Source organism: Aegilops tauschii, chromosome 4 (assembly GCF_002575655.3).
Source record: "Aegilops tauschii subsp. strangulata cultivar AL8/78 chromosome 4, Aet v6.0, whole genome shotgun sequence".
Classification (NCBI taxonomy): Eukaryota; Viridiplantae; Streptophyta; class Magnoliopsida; order Poales; family Poaceae; genus Aegilops; species Aegilops tauschii.
Genome location: NC_053038.3, coordinates 153,758,596 through 153,779,935, shown reverse-complemented (window position 1 = coordinate 153,779,935; position 21,340 = coordinate 153,758,596). Strand labels below are relative to the sequence as shown.

The following is a 21,340-nucleotide window of genomic DNA, read 5'->3' as shown; positions in this document are numbered from 1 at the left end:
ATAATCAATTTGTCCATGTTAGTGCGGGCTGGGAAGGTTCAGCTTCTGATGCTCGAGTGCTACAAGATGCACTAGAAAATAATTTATATGTGCCAGAGGGGAAATTTTATTTGGTTGATGCAGGATATGCAAATACACCTATTTTTATTGCACCCTACTGAAATGTCAGGTACAAACCAGTTCTTCTGTTAGAGAAACAACCCTAAAGTGCAAATACACCTATCTTCATTATGTTTTGAATTTCAGGTACCATTTGAACAAGCAAGCCAAATGCAACCAAAGGCCACAAAATGCTAAAGAGCTATTCAATCTCAGGCATGCACAACTCCGTAATCACATCGAGCGCATCATTGGCGTTGTGAAGAAGCGTTTCCCAGTATTGAAGTGTGCTTCACATTACCCAATTGAATCTCAACCTGATATTGTCATAGCATGTTGTGCACTTCATAACTTTATTCGCAATTACAAAGGGGGCGAACAATGGTTTGACCAGGTTGGCTCCAATATTGACCCAACACATATAGTTGATATTCCAAGTGGGGATGCAAAATACAGAAGTGATGTACAATCTCTCAATGAGCGGCGTGCATTGGGTCATTCGAAAAGGGATCAAATTGCTGAATCGATGTGGAAAGACTACTGTGAGTATCTCCAGGAGCGCGCTAGAAGAAATAGCACATGACGTGTGCAATTGTTGAAGCAAGAATAAAACTCATATGATTAGTAGAATCATTTTATGAAAATAATGTAGTAGCTTTCTCATTCATGAATAATGTACTTTACATTTGTATGAGTAGATATGTAATGTAAAATGCGTCATGTACCATGGAATTTTCTTCTAAAGACCTGATCAAATGCGCAAGGTCCACCAAAAATATTATTGCGCTATATATACAACTTACATATACTATCACCTACAAGCCGGGTGCACAAATAACATGGCGGAGGTAACAAAAATAAAACGACTCTAATTTTTAGGAAAGGAACTAGAGTGCCATCAAAATAAAAGTTTAGAGCTGAGACAAATGTATGCTGAGATACATTCGTGTTCCTCTTTTTAATCATGGTATAGTCCAGGGTGATATTTCATTACAAAAACACAAAACTAAAGTAATATGAACCAATAAACCAATAATAGAGTATCAAAGAATTTTATTTTTCATATGAAAATAACTAGAACAAATTATTGCTTTAAATTTGATGGCCAAGCACTTGCTTGAGGATCTCCAGAACAACATCATGCTCCACTGTCATGAAGATTTCAAGGTCAACTCTTTGTCCTTTCAGATACCCAATCATCTTCAGATGATCACTTGCTGAGAGATCTGGTATGGTCTTAAGTTTGACAATGCAATTGGCAATGCAATAAGGATCTTTGTCAGGATATTTTTTTTTCATCTGTGCCATTTTTACTTCTCTATAGCTCTCAATTTGTTTCGTCTTTACATCCACATAAGTTTTAAGTTCTTATTTTCTAACAGCAACCAGATCTTCAATCGCTGTTTCTTTGCCTCTCTTAGCCTTACCTTCATCATTGCCTTTAGAAGTCCCAGCCTTTTTCATAGGTGGTGGGTCAGGAAGTGTGTTCATGTGTTTTGTGGGAATTTGGCTACTGTTATTCTCCATACGTTCTGTGTTGTTAACAGGAAATACTTCAACATCCTCACCATATATGCCTTCAGTCCACTCGTAATTATGACCTTCAAATCCTGGAGCCGGTAATGTTGGACTAGGCGAATTAAGCCTAGCGGCATCTAGAACTTGTTGTGTGAAGCTTTCCCCTTGTGGTAAATCTGTAGCCGGCTGGACTTCTCTTCAACCACATCAGTTGTCCTCTTACAACCCTTCCCCTCCGCTGTTTTACCTGGGTACAGAGGAATAAATTGTAAACTACAAGCAAGCAAGATCATATGCTAAATTCATTACATGTGAAACCAACGTACCATCATAAATTGCATGCAAGTCATCATAGTAAGGGAAAGCTTTGTATTTCCACTTCTATTGTTCTTTGCTCAATTCATCCCATTTTTCATCAATGGTTGTTGGCATTTTTGTATTAGGATCAAAACCGAAGCCACTCTTCTCTACAATAGATTTGACAATAAAATATTCTTTCTTCAACCGCTGCTCCCTAAATTTTAGTTGATCAACGATAAAATTAGCTCTCGGGAACTGATTGTTCAAGCGTGTAGCCATGCTTTTCCATCCTTCTTTGGTCCATCCATTCTGACCACGAAATTTAGCAGCATCTGCATACTCTTTCATCACAGAAACTAGAAGGTCTAATTGAGCAGTGGTCCATGATGCTCTATTTTTCTTTTCTGCAATTGGGAAACAAAATGCATCAAATAAAGCGTTCAAATAACACAAACATCAGGAAAATTGACAATAATACAATCACTCTCATCCATGCTTTTGTTCAACACACATGTAGGGGGATGACCTCTGAATTATTCTTGACGACATGTGGTAGCTACCTGAAAAATATAGTGCATGGAAGTAGCACCGTAGTGTAGTACTAGAATATAATATATGGATCAATTAGACTAATTATGATTAGCGACGGCGACGGCGGCAGAGTAATTAGGCAGACGGCGTCTGAGCAATCTGAGGTATAAAAACCTTCGTAGCGGCGCCTTCACTGATCGCAAACGCAACAGCAGCTCGCTCCCTCGGGTTACCCGTGTGCATCGTACCAGACTTTATAAAGGAGAAGGCACATGAATCGAACATATAGATTTTGGCTCAAACAAGGATTCATCCTTTGGACATAGCAAGAACCAAATAGATCTAGTGCCCTGGCCTATTCCATCATGGGCGGAGGAAGGGGCCAGCGGTCGGTGTGAAGATGTGGGAGGAGCCAATGAGGGAGGATGAAGGACACTCACCTTTGGTCTCTCCATTGCCGTCTTGTTGTTTCCCCATGGCCGACGAGGAAGATACCTCCAAACGCGACAGGGCGGCGTGTCGGTGGCGTGGTAGGAGCGAGTTGTTGAACAAAGAGGGGAAGGATAACGATGGAGACCCTTCTTTTCGGCTCCTCTGTTTATTAAAAAGAGGTCTGAGGTTCTTTTTCTTATGTAGAGAAAAAACCACAGTTTGGCCAATACTACAGTATTAAAACCACAGTTGTTATGGACTACCAAATAAGTTATTGTAAAAAATACTATGGTAATCTAAAAAACTGTGGTATTATCAAAATACTTAGAAAATACTTTGCTATCAAACATGGCCTTATTCTTTTGCTATTTCTCTGTAAAAAAACTCCAGCCAGGGTTTAGCAATTAAACAAGCCTTTTAGTGAATTTTCAAAAATGTGTAGCTTTGCTCATATTAGTATTGCATTATTTAGCACTGACACAAAAAGTTTGGGGGCCATTGGAGTTGTCTAACCATTTCTAAAATTTGAGAAGGCCAAACTAAATACTACCGGACCACTGTATAATTTCCAGGGGCATTTTGGGAATCCAAAAGAGGTTGGTTCTATTGTGACAAATACCCAGGGATTATTTGCCACACTTTGAACATTTTAGTTTTCAGGTTTGGCAAATTTGAATTTTTGACTTTAAATTTGAGTTCGAATATGAACAGTGATTTGGATGAAGTGAGGATTAGCAACAGTAATGTGATGACATGGCACCATTAGTAGGGGTTTACTGTAGCTTAATTATCCAGGCGTCACATCACCAATACCTGCACAAATAATCAAACACTTGCACCCAACGCGATAAAGGGGTTGTCAATCCATTCACGGTCACTTGCAAAGGTGAGATCTGATAGAGATAGATAAATAAAGGGATAATTAGATTTATGCCCCTAGTTGTGTCCCACTCGTCTATTTTACCCCTAATTCCCAAAAGTCACCGGTTCTGTCCAAGTCACTTTGCTCCTCTTATGCTTTTGCCCTTTGATCGTTTGACCATTAGTTTGAAAACTTCATAACTAATTCATACTAAACCAGAAAAATGCAAATAAGATACCAAAATATTCGAAAAAACATCACTTATCTGTGAGTGTCATTTGCATTCATGAAAAAAGTGTTGGAAAGTGCCCATCCGAGTTTTAGCTCTTTTGATACCACCATGAATAGTAAAATCTAAGATAATTCAAAAAAATTCAAAAAATATATGGTGGCAAAGAACGACAAATGTTCGAAGTGCTTGCCAAGTTTCATCAGGGAACGACATTTGTGGAAGTCGTGGCAAAAAAATAATCTATTTTGGAGTGCTGATTGTTTTTTTGCCGTGGCACCCACGAATGTTATTCCCTGATGAAACTTGGCAGGCACTTAAAACATTTGTCATTCTTTGCCACCAATTTTTTTTGAATTTTTTGAACTTGTATAGATTTTACTATTCATGGTGGTAGCATAAGAGCTAAAACTCGGATGGGCACTTTCCAACACTTTTTTCATGAATGCAAATGACACTCACATATATGTGATATTTTTCCGAACATTTTGGTATCTTATTTGCATTTTTCTGATTTAGTATGAATTAGTTATGAAGTTTTCAAACTGACAGTCAAACGGTCAAAGGGCAAAAGCATAAGAGGAGCAAAGTGACTTGGACAGAACTGGTGACTTTTGGGAATTAGGGGTAAAACAGACGAGTGGGACACAACTAGGGGCATAAATCTAATTATCCCATAAATAAAACTAAACAAAAGATAAAATATTTTTGGGTTTTTTGGTTTATAGATCTGAAAATAAAAGATTGCAAAATAGTAGATCGGAAATTATGATGGAAATAGACCCGGGGGCCATAGGTTTCACTAGAGGCTTCTCTCATGAAGACAGATAATACGGTGGGTGTACAAATTACTGTCGAGCAATTGATAGAAAGGCGCAAATTATGACGATATCCAAGGCAATGATTCTGCAATATAGGCATCACGTCTGTGTCAAGTAGACCGACTCCTGCCTGCATCTACTACTATTACTCCACACATCAACCGCTATCCAGCATGCATCTAGAGTATTAAGTTCATAAAAAACGGAGTAACGCCTTAAGTAAGATGACAAGATGTAGAGGAATAAACTCATGCAATATGATGTAAACCCCATCTTTTTATCCTCGATGGCAACAATTCAATACGTGTCTCGCTACCCCTACTTTGTCACTGGGTGAAATCATGCAAGATTGAACCCAAAGCTAAGCACCTCTCCCATTGCAAGAAAAACCAATCTAGTTGGCCGAACCAAACCGATAATTCGAAGAGAAATACAAAGATACCAAATCATGCATATAAGAATTTAGAGAAGATTCAAATAATATTCATAGATAAGCTGATCATAAATCCACAATTCATCGGATCTCGACAAACACACCGCAAAAGAAGATTACATCGGATAGAAGAGAGAAGAAGCCATATAGCTACTAGCTATGGACCCATAGGTTTGTGGTAAACTACTCACGCTTCATCGGAATGGCAATAGGGTTGATGTAGATGCCCTCCATGATCGAATCCCCCTCCGGCAGGATGCCGAAAAAGGTCCCAAGATGGGATCTCACGGGAACAGAAGGTTGCGGCGGTGGAAAAATGTTTTCGTGGATGTGGTTTGGGAATATATGTGAATATATAGGAGGAAGAATTAGGTCAGGGGGGTAACGAGGGTCCCACAAGGTAGGGGGCGCGTCCTACCCCCCTAGGCACGCCCTTCACCCTTGCTGCCACCTCGTGGCTCTTCTGACTTGAACTCCAAGTCTCCTGAGTGTCTTCTAGTCCAAGAAAAATCATCGCAAAAGTTTTATTCCGTTTGGTATTCCTTTTCTATGAAGCTCAAAAACAAGGAAAAAACAAAAACTGGCACTGGGCTCTAGGTTAATAAGTTAGTCCCAAAAATAGCATATTAATGCATATAAAACATCCAAAATAGATAATATAATAGCATGGAACAATAAAAAATTATAGATACGTTGGAGACGTATCAACCACGAGCTCAGCAGGACGGATATTATCACCGAGCCCACCGCTGTGTCACGACCAGAAGATTTGCAGGCGAAGACCACCTTTCGTCTGGATTAGATGTACTTCTTGTCCCCTTTCAAAATTGGTCGTTGTGGGATCTCTTCCCGCCTAAGTTTTGAGGGAAGAGGACCAAGGCCACTATAAATATAGGTTAGCCACCACCGTAGAGAGGGAGCCCGATCTGATCCCAACCAAGAGGGGATCCTCTCCACCCTCACCACGATAGCCCTCGCGAGGTTGTTCATCCACTGTACTTGTTCATCCTCAGGCCCTCATGAGGTCAATCCACCACAAAGCAGGAGTAGGGTTTTACACCGCAAGGTGGCCCGAACCTGGGTAAACTGTCGTGTTCATCTTCTTCCTCGCTCACGCGAATCCGGTGAGGCGCGAGGCTAGGCTGTAGGGGGCAAGCTTGAGACTTGAGAGGTTGAGATCTTCGCACATGCCCCAGAGTTCGAACCTTCTTGGGTCTGCGGAGCCCTGAATCCAGCAACTCGATCAATATGTTAGTCCCCAAAAATTATATAAATTGTTGTTAAAAGTATGTGAAAGTTGTGTAATATTGGCATGGAACAATAAAAAATTATAGATACGACGGAGACGTATCAGCATCCCCAAGCTTAATTCCTACTCGTCCTCAAGTAGGTGAATGATAAAAAGGATAATTTTTTATGTGGAATGCTACCTAGCATAATCTTGATCATATAATCTAATCATGGCATGAATACTAAGGCACGAGTGATTAAAAGCAACAGTCTATAATTTGACATAAAGACATCAATACTCAGGCATCCCAACAAACAATCATGTCTTTCAAAATATTAATGCCAAAGAATGCTACCCCTAAAAATCATATAGTCTTGTCATGCTCCATCTTCTTAACACAAAGTATTTATCATGCACAACCCCGACGGCAAGCCGAGCAATTGGTTCATACTTTTTAACACGCTTCAGCTTTTTTAACCCTCACGTAATACATGAGCGCAATTCATGGACAGAGCACTATGGGTGGAATAGAGTATGATGATAGGGGTAAACATAGACAAGACAAAAAAGTAAGAAAGTATCACATCAATGCGGCTAATCAACGGACTATGGAGATGACCATCAATTGATATCAATGCAAGGAGTAGGGATTGTCATGCAACAGATGCACTAAGAGCTATAAGTCTATGAAAGCTCAACATGAAAACTAAGTGGGTGTGCATCTAACTCTATAATGAAAAATTCCCACTAGTATATGAAAGTGACAACATAGGAGACTCTCTATATGAAAAACATGGTGCTACTTTGAAGCACAAGTGTGGAATTAGCATGCCCCTTCTCTCTTTTTCTCTCAATTTTTCTTTTTCTTTCCTTTTCTTTTTTTCTTTTTTCCTTGGGCTCTTTTTGGCCTCACTTTTTTATTTTCTTTTTGTATATTTTTGTCCGAGTCTCATCCCAACTTGTGGGGGAATCATAGTCTCCATCATCCTTTCCTCACTGGGACATGCTCTAATAATGAATAATGATGATCATCACACTTCTATTTACTTACAAACTCGATACCTAGAACAATATGACTCTATATGAATGCCCCTGGCAGTGTACTAGGATGTGCAATGATCTAGCATAGCAAAGATATAAAAAAAACGGACAAGCCATGAAAATATCATGCTAGCTCTCTTACGATCATGCAAAACAATGTGACAATGAATGCTCAAGTCATGTATATGATGATGATGGAAGTTGCATGGCAATATATCTCGGATTGGCTATGGAAATGCCATAATAGGTAGGTATGGTGGCTGTTTTGAGGAAGATAAATGAGGCTTATGTGTGATAGAGCGTATCATATCATGGGGTTTGGATGCACTGGCCAAGTTTGCACCACATCTTGAGGTGAGAAAGGGCAATGCACGGTACCGAAGAGGCTAGCAAATTGCAGGAAGGTAAGAGTGTGTATAATCCATGGACTCACATTAGTCATAAAGAACTCACATACTTATTGCAAAAGTTTATTAGCCCTCAAAGCAAAATACTACTACGCATGCCCCTAGGGGGATAGATTGGTAGGAAAAGACCATTGCTCGTCCCCGACCGCCACTCATAAGGAAGACAATCAATAATAAATCATGCTCCAACTTAGCATAACGAGAGACTATACGTGCATGCTTCGGGAATCACAAACCTTAACACCAATACTCTAACTAACCACAGCCATTCACTAGTACCTCCTACATATTATCATCTCTATATCGCAAAACTATTACAAGGAATCAAACATATCATATTCAGTGATCCACAAGTTTTATGTAGGATTTTATGACTAACCATGTGAATGACCAACCCCTGATGGCTCTGTAAATAGATATAAGTGAAGTATGAGAGTTTAATTCATTCTACAAAAGTCCATGCTCTAATAAATATAAGTGAAGCAACAGAGCATTCTACAAATAACGGTTTTCTATATGTAGAGAAACAGACAATCCAAACTTCAAATGATATAAGTGAACCACATGAAGCATTCTATAAAGCCATACTTAAAAGATGTAAGTGAAGTGCATAGAGCATTCTATAAATCAACTCAAGGACTATCTCATACTAGCATGGGAAGTACACCGAGCACAAACTCCATGTCCGCAAGGACGCTAAGCCCGTTCGGCAACCATTGCGCCGCTTTTCCAAGGAAAAGCGAAGAACCATCGGTGAAGAGATCGCCCGGCTGCTCGCCGCCGGCTTCATCATGGAGGTTTTCCACCCCAAGTGGTCGGCCAACCCAGTCCTCGTCTTGAAGAAGAATAACACTTGGCGCATGTGTATCGACTACACCAGCCTGAACAAGGCCTGCCCAAAGATCCTTTTGCCCCGCCGCGGATAGATCAAGTGATCGACTCCACGGCCAGCTGCGAGCTCCTGTCCTTTTTGGACGCCTACTCCGGCTACCACCCAATCAAGCTGGACCCGGCCGACGCCCTCAAGACGTCCTTCATCATGCCCTTTGAGGCGTATTGCTACATCACCACGTCGTTCGGACTGAAGAATGTCGGCGCCACTTTCCAACGCTGCATGCAGAAATGCCTGCTGCCCCAGATCGGCCAGAATGTGCATGTCTACGTTGAGGACATCGTGGTGAAGACCAAGCAGCACCTCACCCTCCTAGCCGACCTCAAGGAGACCTTCACCAATCTGCGCCAGTACCAGATCAAGCTCAACCCGGAGAAGTGCGTGTTTGACGTGCCATCCAGCCAACTCCTTTCCTTGTCTCAAAGCGCGATATTGAGGCCAATCCGGAGAAGATCAAAGCCATCGAACGCATGCGCAAGCCGGCTCGGTTGCGCGATGTTCAGAAGTACACCCACTGTTTGGCCTCTCTCAGCCGGTTCCTCACATGGCCAGGCGGAGGGCCCTGCCCCTGTATCAGCTGATGAAGAAGACGTCGGTGTTCGAGTGGAACGACCAGGCGGACGAAGCATTCTGCGACCTCAAGCGCATGCTCTCCTGGTCGTGCCGGCTGAGAAGGAGCCACTATTGCTCTACATCACGGCAACCTCACGCGTGGTCAGCATGGTGTTGGTGGTCGAGCGCCCTGAGGAGGGCAAGGCGCACCCAGTCCAGCGCCCTATGTACTACCTGAGCAAGGCGCTCTCCCTCTTCAAGCAGAACTACCCCTACTACCAAAAGATGTGCTACGACATGTACCTTGCAGCCAAGAAGTTGACGCAGTACTTCTAGGAGCATACCATCACTGTGGTGAGCACGACCCCCATGAGCGAGATCATGGGCTGCCGGGATGCCTCTGGCCAGATCGCCAAGTGGGCTATCGAGCTGGCCAGCCACACGATCCTCTATGAGCCTCGCACCACCATCAAGTCACAAGCATTGCCCGACTTCCTCATCGATTGGGCGAAAACCTAGTACCAGCCGCCGGCACCCGACTCGGCGCACTAGCGCATGCACTTTGACAGCTCCAAGATGCCCACCGGCCTGGGAGCCGGCATCGTGCTCTCGTCTTCCAATGGCAACCGGCTGCGGTACGCGCTGCAGATCCACTTCGTCGCCTCCAACAACGTTGCCGAGTACGAGGTATTGGTCCACGGCCTCCGGCTGGCCAAAGAGATCGGCATCCGGCGCATCCTTTGCTGCGGTGACTCGGACCTGGTGGTGCAGCAAGCTTCCAGCAAGTGGGACGCCAGGGACGCCAACATGGCCAGCTACCGTTTCCTGGTCCAACGGCTGTCCGGTGGCTTCGATGGCTGCGAGTTTCTCCACGTCCCCCGAGCGGACAACGAGGTGGTGGACATGTTGGCCAAGATAGCCTCTTTGCGGCAAGCAATCCCGTCTGAAGTCTGCCTCGAGCGCCTGCAGAAAGCTTCCATCAAGCCATCTTTGGACTCGGACTCCATCTTCGTCCTGGCCGACCAGGGGGTTCCCTTGCCCAGCGCGGGGCTGACGGCTCTGGTCCCGGCCCTGGAGCTGCTGACCTCAGCCCGACCCTGGGGGCTGCCGGCTGTAGCTCGGGGGCTACTGATCCCGGCTCAGGGGCTGCCGGCTCAGGCTCGGGGACTACTGATCTATCCCATCTTGGGGGTTGCCGACCCAGCTCCCACCAAAGTTGTCATGGGCCCATCCCGTCCTCACCTTTCTCGAAAGCGGCGAGCTCCCGGCCAACGAAGTCGAAGCCCAGCTAGTGCAGTGCCGGGCCTCATCCTACACCATCATCAACAACGAGCTCGTCAAGCGCAGCACAACTGGCGTTTTCCAGCGCTGTGTCGAGCCGGACAAGGGGCTCGAGATCCTCCTTGACATCCACCAAGGCGAGTGCGGGCACCATGCTGCCTCCAGAGCCCTAGTGGCCAAAGCTTTCCGCCACGGTTCCTTCTGGCCCATGGCCTTGGAAGATGCCGAGCAGCTAGTCCTCAAGTGCGAGGGTTGTCAACGCTTCAGCAAGAGCAGCCACCAGCCGGCCACAACCCTCCAGACCATCCCCATCACATGGCCATTTGCCGTTTGGGGCCTCGACATGGTAGGGCCGTTCAAGACCGCGCAAGGCGGCATGACACACCTCTTGGTAGCCGTGGACAAGTTCACCAAGTGTATTGAGGCGCGACAGATCAAGAAGCTCAAAGGGCCCACGACCGTCAGATTCATCAAGGATATCGCGGTTTGCTACGGCGTCCCCCACAACATCATCACCGACAATGGCACGAACTTCGCCAAGGGCGCCCTGGCCCAGTACTGCTCAGCGTCCGGCATCCGGCTTAACCTGGCCCCCATTGCACACCCCCAGTCAAACAACCAGGTCGAGCGGGCCAACGGCCTGATTCTGGCCGGCATTAAGCCGCGACTCGTTGAGCCGCTAGTGCGGTCACCCGGCAGCTGGCTTGACGAGCTGTCAGCCGACCTCTAGAGTCTCCGGACGATGCCCAACTGGTCAACCGGCTTCACGCCGTTCTTCCTCGTCTACGGAGCCCGATGCCATCATCCCCATAGATGTCAAGTTCGACTAGCCCCAGTGACGCTTTACACGGAGGCCGAGGCCAAAGAAGCACGCGAAGATGTCATCGACCTACTCAAGGAGGCGCGCTTCCTGGCCCTTAGCCGGTCGGCCATCTACCAGCAAGGCTTGCACCACTACCACAACAAGAAAATCAAGCCCCTCGCATTCCTCGAAAGGGATCTGGTGCTCCGGCTCGTCCAGAGGACAACCGTCCAGCACAAGCTGGCCTCTCCATGGGAGGGCCCCTTCATCGTGAGCAAAGCTCTGCGCGACAAGAATGCCTACTACCTTATCGACACGCAGAAGTCGAACAAGCGCAAGAGAGATGCATCCGACGAGGAGACGGCTCGTCCCTAGAATGCGGAGCTCCTTCAACCATTTTACAGTTGAACACATGTATATACGTACCGCTCCCCTTTGGGGTTTAATGAAATCAGCAGGTCCCAAACGACACTTGGGGGCTACCTTTTCGATCATGTCGAATTTGTGCTCCCATGCATAGCTCTACTTTTATTCCCCTCTGGGTTGGCCCAGCTGGCTCAGGGGTTCGCCGACTAGACTGCACCTCGCTTTCTCCCTTAGCCGGCTTTGAAACGTGTGTGCCGCCAAAGCCCTCTCTTTGCCGATGCCGTAGTCTGGCCCCCGGCCATCCGGCTGGCAAGAGCTAAAGGCCGGAGCACCCTCACGTAAGAAAAATCTAAGGAGGAGAGTCCGACAAGGTCAACCCGACACCCTCCTTTTCCCTCACTTACCGCTGCACGACCGGCCGCGTGTTCGCCGACTGTCGTTAGCCAGCCCAGTGGGTGTTTTGCTCGTGCTCAATGTCTGAAAAAGCCTAAGTATTGTCCGCTTCTTCTAAGGTCGAATCCCCAACCACAACCGGCAGCAGGACTGCCACCAAACGAAATCTAATGAGAAATCTAAATCAACACAATCTGCAATAGGAAAAAGGAACAAAAAACAACGCATAAACCAATGATTTAACCGGAGCTCGAGAATAATGACAAGGGGATAAACTGCATAGGTAATAGGGGATTGACCTAACCTGTAGAAGATCTATAGGAATGAAGTATGTCTACCAGAGGGGGGGGGTGAATGGGAGTTTTGAATTTTCTTCAGAAAACTCAAAACTCTCAGAACCCAGCAGCGGAAACAAATGAAAACAAACTACAGTGAGCTAGAACTAAGTACTAAAAGGAAGCTAAATATGTATCGAGACAAATTACATGAGGGAAAAACATCGAATGAAAAACATGGGTAACAGAGATAGCCAGTGGTGCTCGATGGAGACAGGGTATTTGTGCGACCAGTTCGTCCTTCTGCATAATGACTATGTCTGGTTGAAGGGGTTGTGACTTAACACGGAAGATAAACTCTCTTCACCCTATTCTCCTTGACAATCGATTCGTCAACCGATGTCGATTACTCGTGGTAGATACTTGAAGTCGATCTCAGAACCTTTACAGACTTCTTCTTCGAGAACCACAATCACTCTTGATCTCTAAAGAAATTGACACCTAACTGTCTAGAGAGTTTGCAGCTCTCAAGAGTAATAGGCGGAGCACACTGGACTTAGATTCTACTGATGCTAACCACCATCTAATTCTTCGGCTCTAGGGGTTTTCCTCTCGGTGGATTTAAACTCAAATCGCTCAGAGAGTGGGTTGCTCAACAATCTTCTCAGAATCAAACAGAGCAGCCACGGGACAAAATTGGCGCGGATGGCTATTTATAGCCGCAGCCTTTCCAGATGGGAAATGACCATTTTGGACATGAGGTCCAGCCAATTACCAACTGACACGTTCACAACGGCCGGATTTTGGAGCAACGATAACATTACTTGAGGAACAAGTAATGCTAACTCCTCGGTCCGAGACAAATCTCCCGCAGCGAAAAAGATCACAGTCTCTTGCTGGCAAGTATTTTCTTGGAGCACAAACAGATTTCTCTCACATCTTTCATAAGATTTGGGTTTAGCATCAGAGAATCAAAGCTTCGAACGCTACACCCCTCTTAATAGTATGGTGGTCCTATGACTCAATGAAAGAAGAAGAAGAATGGAATAAATTCTACGTCTTCACACCGTCTTCATTCTTTCTCGAACACAATCATCTTCTTCGAATAGACACCGAACCAATTGCTTGAACTTCAGCAATGTTTAGGGGTCACTCTTGTTAGCTTCATCTTCAGTGATAACCTTCGCTGCAACGCAAGGAGATTATCTTCGTCGTTTGCATCAAACTCCTCGACATCTCAGGGACCTGTTACCCTGTGTGCACTAGCAAACACATAAGTCCAAATACTTTTTATGTCAACAAACTCCAAAATATAAAGGGCCTATCATTGCACCAACAAGATCAGAACGAGAATGATGCTGAGCGGCACAAAGGTGGAAGTAGAAGACAGGTGAGACTTGAGGCATCACCGTGCTCCAAACTATGGCAGCAAGGGATACATCACTCTTCGCCGCCTCCCTCTTGCTTCTTCAGATTCAACTGTTCGAAGACACGGGGGATGGGCCAGAGGGTATGGAGTTCGGGCAACCACATCATATCTCCTCTTCGTCGTGTGGTCTCCTTCTGCCGTCGCTATGACCACTGTCCGCTGCTCTTCCTTTTTTTTAGAATTACATATTGCTCCATCTCTTCAAAGGGCCAATCCTGCACGGATGTGATGGGGATAATTAGGACAAACTGGGCTTACAGGCCCAAAACTGTCACTCGCTCATGTGACCCGATTATAGACAGGCTTCCCAGGTATATTTTCGGAGCAGTAGCCTTTTACGATGGGTTGGCCCAAGGTAGAAAGGAGGCAACCATGTTGTTGCTCGGTGGGGATGCAAAAATCTGGAGAGTTGGACATCCGATCTAATGGTTGAAAACGTCAAATCACTGTGAGAGGCCCTAGCTAGCTCAATTTTACTGTTTTGTAATATTGAACTTTTTTAAATTCTGTCTGTTTTGATCGATTTATATTAAAAGTACGATGAAACTTTTGACGCATGCACTAAAATGATCGGCTCTGTTATTTGCGTTCGCGGACGGTTTAGTGTGTCCGATATGCGCACCGGAGATGCCTTTAGGCCCTATACAACGGCGGGTGCTTACACAGGTGCCTCACAAAAAAACCCGGTTTTTTTCCTTAAGAATTGATTACACAGGTGCTTAGGATGGGTGGCAGAAGCAAAGTTTTGCTTCCGGTGCCAGCCGGTGTTACAACAAATAACTGCTCCTTCAAGTCGCGATGCCTGAGTCAGTGCCTTCATCGGCAGGCAAAAAATAGAAAAAGGGCCCAGCTAGCACCCCATACCAAGCACCACGCGTTGAGGATTAAAGAAATTTTCGAGGCGCCATGCAGCTAGCGCCGGTGCACAAGCACCAGCGTTGTACAAGGCCTTAGGTTTTCAGTCTCGCACGCTTCGTTTTAGGAAAACATTCCAATTCAACCGGATGATTTCATGATCTCTCCAACTGCCTCGAGAGGGCGACACACGTCCCCATGAGACCGCTGCACCGCCTGTCCCCGCAACCTTATCTTCTCCCCTGGGTGACCGAGTCGTCTCCTTCATCCTCTAGATGCGTACGTCTCCTCTCTCCCCGGACCACAATCCCCTTGCAGGCTACCTTTCTTCTCTCCCCGAGCGGTTCACCCTGTCCATGACCTCTCCAATCCCGGTTGGCGGAGCTGCTGCTGCTACGAAGGAGGGGCGTTGCTGCGCTACAGGGGGCGGCCGAATGACGACGGAGTCGTTGCTGCAAACAAGCCCCTGTCGCGGGAGTCGACATTGTTGTAGGGAAGGGAGGATGCCGCCGGCTTCAAGCGAGTGGCGGTGCTGCAGACAGGGGCTCGCCGGCGTTGCGATGAAGCATCACCAGGGCCGCCGGACGGAGCTGCAATGAAACACAAGGGGGTTGTTGAAGCTCCGCCGGAGTTGCAATGGAAAGTCGCCGGAGCTCCAATGAAGGGTTACCGGAGTTCCAATGGAGCGTCGCCGGAGCTCCAATGGAGCGTTGTCGGAGCTTCCATGATGCACTGGAATTGCAATGGAGCGTCGTCGGAGCTCTAATGAAATGACGCCGACGCTGCAAAGGAGCACGCACGTCACGACGCTGGTGATGCCATGCAACGCTCGTCGAAGCTTGCCGGGCTGCTGGCTACTGTGATGCAGCAGCACACGCCGCTACAGAGAGACCGGAGGTGCAGCGTTTGAGGCAGGAGTGGCGGCGGTGCTGCACTACATCAACGATGCGGAGGCGATGCAAAGTAGCATGCATGACGTCTCCAACGACGGGGGACCGTGGCGGTCGTCGCTGCTGCAGAGAGGCAGTGCATCGTCTCATTACTGGGCTTCTGTTGGTGTAGACGAGAGAAAGAGAAAGAAAGACACCCGCGCTCACCTTTTCCATCGAACGACCATGTGCACTTGCATCGGACGGCTAAGCAGGCGGTTTATCTTTCCCGAAGATCAACCGGCCGATTTGTAGCAGCCGCCTTCGTTTTAGCCGCAAACTCCACCCAACCACCACCGATCGAAATCCCGCAGAAAGCTGTGCCCTGAGAAAAAAAAGACAGTGCCCACCTCGCCTCCTCCCACCTCCACCTCCGCGCAGATCCCATCTAACCATGGCGGCCCCCTCCCGCACCTCCTGGGCCGACGTCGCCGACGCTGAACATGCCCCTCCCGCTCCCGTTCCAGCGGCGGCGCCCGCCACATCCAACGGCCCCGCGCGTGCCGACCGCTCCTCCTACGTCCCTCCCCACCTCCGCAACCGCTCCTCCTCCACCGCGCCTCCGGTGTCCTCCGCTCCACCCCCGCGTGCCGCGCCCGGCCTCCTCGGCCGCCCCACCAGCGGCGTCGGTGGGAGGTTCGGGGGAGGCGGGGCCCCACCTCGTAGGTGGGACCGGGAGCCCAACCCTTTCGGGGACGAGGAGGAGGTGCCGGCGGAGCCCGTGCCCTTCGACGAGCACCAGAACACGGGGATCAACTTTGAAGCGTACGAGGACATCCCCGTCGAGACCAGCGGCCGGGAGGTTCCGCCCGCCGTGGGCACGTTCGCGGAGATCGACCTCGGCGCCGCGCTGAACGACAACATTCGCCGGTGCAAGTACGTGCGGCCCACGCCCGTGCAGCGCCATGCCATCCCAATCTCGCTGGCTGGGCGAGATCTCATGGCTTGCGCGCAGACTGGATCGGGGAAAACGGCCGCCTTCTGCTTCCCCATCATCAGCGGCATCATGCGGGGCCCGCCCGTGCAGCGGTCACAGCGCGGCGGGAGTAGGACCGCCTGCCCTCTTGCCCTCATCCTGTCGCCCACAAGAGAGCTGTCAATGCAGGTGATGGTCGTGTATATATCTTGCTTGGAGAAAATACCCACACGAATCTTCACTTAAGATCAATGATATATGACTTAGATGTGCAATACTTATGGCACATCTAGATGTGCTTTAGCAAAACTGATCTTGTTTGACGTTTGATATTACGCCCAGTTAATCTCCTGCGCCATGTGCGTGATAGTTGTTTCGCTGTGCTTGCCTTGTGCTGCAGATTCATGAAGAGGCGAGAAAATTTTCATATCAGACTGGTGTCAGGGTAGTGGTTGCATATGGCGGGGCCCCTATTACCCAGCAGGTCAGGTTCTGTCTGTCGTTGGCCCTAATAGCTCAAGTTCTGAAAATTGTCTGTTTCTTATAAAATTTCTGCCCTGGAACTCATTTCAGTATGAGTGTAGTATATGCATGGTAGGATATGCAGTCAGTTCTTCACAGAGGCTATGCAAGTCCTCTGATGTTAATGGTCTCTGTGGAATTGCTGGGTGCCATGCATTGCATATGGTTACAGTTAATTTTGCTGCAATGCAAAGGTGATTCCCATAAACTGATAAAATTGTTAGGTATGTTTATAATTTGTTCATACTGTATCCAACAATTTCGTGTTAGCAAATAACAACTGAACATGTGCCTGCATCCTTCGTTGCTGAGCGTATTACACAGTACGTACTTTGGCAGGTCCATTTGTATATTTAGAAAGACATGGTCCTTTATTCTGTGTAAGTTTGTGGTTTAGTGCTTGATCGTATGATTTCGAAATGTGGTTCTTTCTTCGTCCAAAATCTGTTTTCTTTCTGTAGCAACATGCCTCCTGTTATGTTCATTAGTGCCGGCACTGAGTTATCTTTCTATCTTTTTGTTCGCCATCCTGATCATAAGTCTGTTACCTACCTGATTATGGGTTGTTTTGTCGATATCCCATTATTCCCCATAGTTTTGTCGGACTTTGTGTTAGATGGCACAGGTGCTGCTTGTCTGCTGTATTACATTTTGTTGTTGCCACAAAGTTCTCTCAGCATTACTGAGTGAAACAACGTTGGGAAAATGGGCTTTATGTGAAGGATGATGCTGATAGTTTAATTCAAAACATCACTCATGATAACAGTGGTCCTGGATCTTGTGATTCATGCATCACAAAGTCTTCTCAAAGTAGAAGTTGAAGAATTGGACTTGTCAATCTGGGTGAGTTTTCAACTGTGGCGATGAGGTGCTAGGCATCCTTTGGTAACACATGATCCCTCTGATGTGTTATATAGCTAGTTAATGTGGCGGCATATTTGCTTCCGTATACTTGGCAGTAATCTTAGTTACTTTAATTTCTAATTGTACCATAAACACGATTTTCATTATTTTCCAGTTGAGAGATCTTGAGAGGGGTGTTGACATTCTTGTGGCTACTCCTGGTCGTTTGGTTGATTTACTGGAAAGGGCAAGAGTATCCTTACAGTCGATTAGATACCTTGCCCTTGATGAGGCGGATAGAATGCTGGATATGGGGTTTGAGCCGCAAGTTAGGAGAATTGTTGAGCAAATGGACATGCCTCCACGAGGTGTAAGGCAGACGTTATTGTTCAGCGCTACATTCCCAGGAGAAATACAGGTTAGCTTTTTATTCCACATTTCTGCAGTTATATTGATGATATATAAATATTTTAAGAAGCATCTCCACTCTATTTAAATGATTGGTTCTTGCTATTAAATCTGAGCCCTTGATTATGCTTTCCGTATTTATTGTTGCTATGTTAATATGTTTCCCCCTATTGATATATATCATATATTTGTCTGATGCTTTACTCTTTAGGTAGTATGGCATCTTTTCCATGAATGGTGTTAACCTTAGATCTATGCTGGATGAGCTTAGGGAAAGTAGTTAGATTTACATGCCATGTGCTGTTAGCGTACTATATGAACATCGAAAAACCAATATTGTATTAAATTAGAGAAAATCTTCCGCTTGTAGTCCAACAGTAACAATGATTGTCATATGCCTATATGTTACTACATGCACCGGAGATCTTTTTATGCAGTATCGGTAGCATCATATAAATCTCATTCTGTGTCAGCACTCGGTACTAGGGTGTTCTATTTCTATATGTGTGAATGGAAATTATTAACATGCACATGCTCTCTGAAGAGAAAGTTATGCCAACTCCATGAATATATTTACATATTTCAGGAATGTCTGTTCAAAAGATGCTGAACTGTGAAAGTATTGCTAGATATCAGCGTCATATTTTTTTATGGGAGAAGTTTTATGTGTATGACAGGCTATAAGTTTGTTCTTATTTTTTTTCTGGTTGAATTATCTTTTCCTGACTGCATTTTGCCTACCTTCCTGAAATATCTTTTCCTGACTAATCTGGCATTGATGTAACTAGGCAAGTTGTGTCCTGGTGCTGACTTATTTGAGTTTTCCAATTGGGTTTGTTGTGCTATGCTGTATACCTTTGTCATGTCGGATGATTTCTAATTATTTTGTTATGTCAAAAGTTTTTAGTTTGCATTCTTAATGACATTGAGGCTATTCTTAATGAACACAGAGAATGGCATCTGACTTTCTGGAGAACTACATATTCCTGGCTGTTGGAAGGGTCGGATCAAGTACTGAGTTGATTGCCCAGAGAGTTGAGTTTGTACAGGAGGCAGATAAAAGAAGTCACTTGATGGATCTGCTCCATGCGCAAAGAGACAGTTCAGAACAAGGGAAGGTAATATTTTGACTGTCCGTTATTTTTATTATTCAATCACTTACCCTGATGTTTTGTTGTTCTTTAGTTTCTCGTAAGATCAGTTATGGAAGTACTATGGAGGTGCTCCCAAGTAGAGAATGCAGATCTTTATTCCTAGTGCTCATTTTTCTCCTGTCCTTTGCTGCAGCAAGCTCTCACACTTGTCTTTGTGGAGACCAAAAGGGGTGCCGACTCACTGGAGAACTGGTTGTGTACGAATGGATTTCCAGCGACTTCTATTCACGGTGATAGAAACCAGCAGGTTTATTCTTTTTTTTCCTTCAGAACCTCCCATTTTTGCTTGGATATTTATTTCTGTTTGTTCACTGGAATGATGTAATAGTCGGTCAGTTGCTGCCATCAAATAAATATTGCCAATTTACTGTTCTGTTTGGTTTGTTTGGCAGACTATTGTAGTTTTTGTACTTTCAGCTATTGCTATCACACAGCAGATACTTATTTACTGATTTGCTCCAAAATTCCTGTAGAAACTAAAGATGTTTGTCTTATCAGGGCTGTTTTTTCCTGACATATTGATGTACCGATTGTTACAGGAAAGAGAATATGCTTTGAGATCCTTCAAGAGTGGTCAAACTCCAATTCTAGTTGCAACTGATGTGGCGGCCCGGGGCCTCGACATTCCTCATGTTGCTCATGTTGTGAACTTTGATCTCCCCAATGATATTGATGACTACGTACACAGGATTGGTCGTACAGGGAGGGCAGGAAAAAGTGGAATTGCGACTGCTTTCTTCAATGACAACAACTCTTCGATGGCAAAGTCTCTAGCTGACCTAATGCAAGAATCTAATCAGGAGGTACCTGCGTGGCTTACTCGCTATGCAGCTCGCCCATCCTATGGTGGTGGTGGTGGAAGGAACAGACGTGGTGCTGTAGGTGGGAGCCGCTTTGGTGGCCGTGACTTCCGTAGGGAATCTTCTTCCTTTGGCAAGGGTGGTGGCGCCAGTGACTATGCTGGAGGCAGCAGCTACGGGGGCGGTGGCTATGGTGGTGCTGGAGCTCCCAGTGCCTGGGATTAATGTTGCAGTTGTTCGCGTAGGGTCTATCAAGTTTAGGTTGCTTTTACTCTAGCTTCTTATTAGATATACATTTTTGGTAGGAGCTGATATTATACAGCGACAGTACGAGTGAACTGTGTCGTCCCCTTTTCTTCTGGTTACAACCAAGGTAGTCTTATCTTCAGATATCCGTTATGGAGAGCATCTTGAGGACTTTCAAGCACACACCGAGGTTCGCAGTTAGGAATAGGATTTCTAGAGACTGAAATTCCTTGTTAGGGATAATAGTAGCTGGTGTTGGTAGACTGACATTTAGCGCTTAATGTGGAATTTCTCTCTTTGCATTTCCTTGGTCTATGTCTCATTTTCGGTTGGTTGTAGAGCTTGCAATGAGGGTGCTTCTGTGACTTGTTTTTGGTCCGAGATTTGAGTTTTGATACCCAGGTGAGGTTGGAGGATCTGTAGTCCTTACTCCTTTAGATCCTGTTGTAATGTGTATACCATGAGGTCAGGCTGGAACGAATAAGAATAAGTTGTCTAGTCTTTACGAGGAAGAAGGGGCATATATGTGATGGGTTTGTTCCGACAAGATGCATGTTATTGTAGATTTGTTTTTGATGGATCTAAACTACCACTCCCTCTGTAAAGAAATATAAGAGCGTTCTGATCACTACTTTAATGATCTAAATGCTCTTATATTTCTTTACGGGGGAATACTCCGTAGTATGTCTTTATCCAAATGTCTCCCGTTTTATCTTTCTGTTGATGGCACATATTTGATGCTTTTATGCTCGTGTGGTTTGTTCCTGCAGTTC

General features: G+C 45.9%; 3 protein-coding genes across 3 annotated transcripts; all 3 read left to right on the top strand.

Annotated features, from left to right (window-relative positions):
• The first annotated feature begins 9,903 nt into the window (after positions 1-9,903).
• LOC109753705 (uncharacterized) lies at positions 9,904-11,359 on the top strand. Its single transcript, XM_020312622.1, has 2 exons — positions 9,904-10,461; positions 10,553-11,359. Exons 1-2 carry the CDS (start codon positions 9,904-9,906, stop codon positions 11,357-11,359), a joined length of 1,365 nt encoding a protein of 454 aa, XP_020168211.1.
• A 12-nt stretch (positions 11,360-11,371) lies between these two features.
• On the top strand, positions 11,372-11,806 carry LOC141021721 (uncharacterized). The gene has a single exon (XM_073497577.1). It carries the CDS (start codon positions 11,372-11,374, stop codon positions 11,804-11,806), a length of 435 nt encoding a protein of 144 aa, XP_073353678.1.
• A 4,129-nt stretch (positions 11,807-15,935) lies between these two features.
• Positions 15,936-21,114, top strand: LOC109753702 (DEAD-box ATP-dependent RNA helicase 52C). Its single transcript, XM_020312620.4, has 6 exons — positions 15,936-16,783; positions 16,995-17,078; positions 18,135-18,377; positions 19,318-19,485; positions 19,655-19,768; positions 20,061-21,114. The coding sequence occupies exons 1-6, from the start codon at positions 16,073-16,075 to the stop codon at positions 20,544-20,546; spliced, it is 1,806 nt and encodes a 601-aa protein (XP_020168209.1). The 5' UTR covers positions 15,936-16,072; the 3' UTR covers positions 20,547-21,114.
• Positions 21,115-21,340: the final 226 nt, after the last annotated feature.

Bases quoted from the DNA above. Each gene is read 5' to 3' on its own strand.
- LOC109753705 (XM_020312622.1), top strand. From the start codon at position 9,904: ATGCACTTTGACAGCTCCAAGATGCCCACCGGCCTGGGAGCCGGCATC. The intron at 10,462-10,552 runs GTAGCTCGGGGG...TTGCCGACCCAG, and splicing joins GACCCTGGGGGCTGCCGGCT to CTCCCACCAAAGTTGTCATG.
- LOC141021721 (XM_073497577.1), top strand. From the start codon at position 11,372: ATGCCCAACTGGTCAACCGGCTTCACGCCGTTCTTCCTCGTCTACGGA.
- LOC109753702 (XM_020312620.4), top strand. From the start codon at position 16,073: ATGGCGGCCCCCTCCCGCACCTCCTGGGCCGACGTCGCCGACGCTGAA. The intron at 17,079-18,134 runs GTCAGGTTCTGT...ATTATTTTCCAG, and splicing joins GGGCCCCTATTACCCAGCAG to TTGAGAGATCTTGAGAGGGG. The intron at 19,486-19,654 runs GTAATATTTTGA...CCTTTGCTGCAG, and splicing joins ACAGTTCAGAACAAGGGAAG to CAAGCTCTCACACTTGTCTT.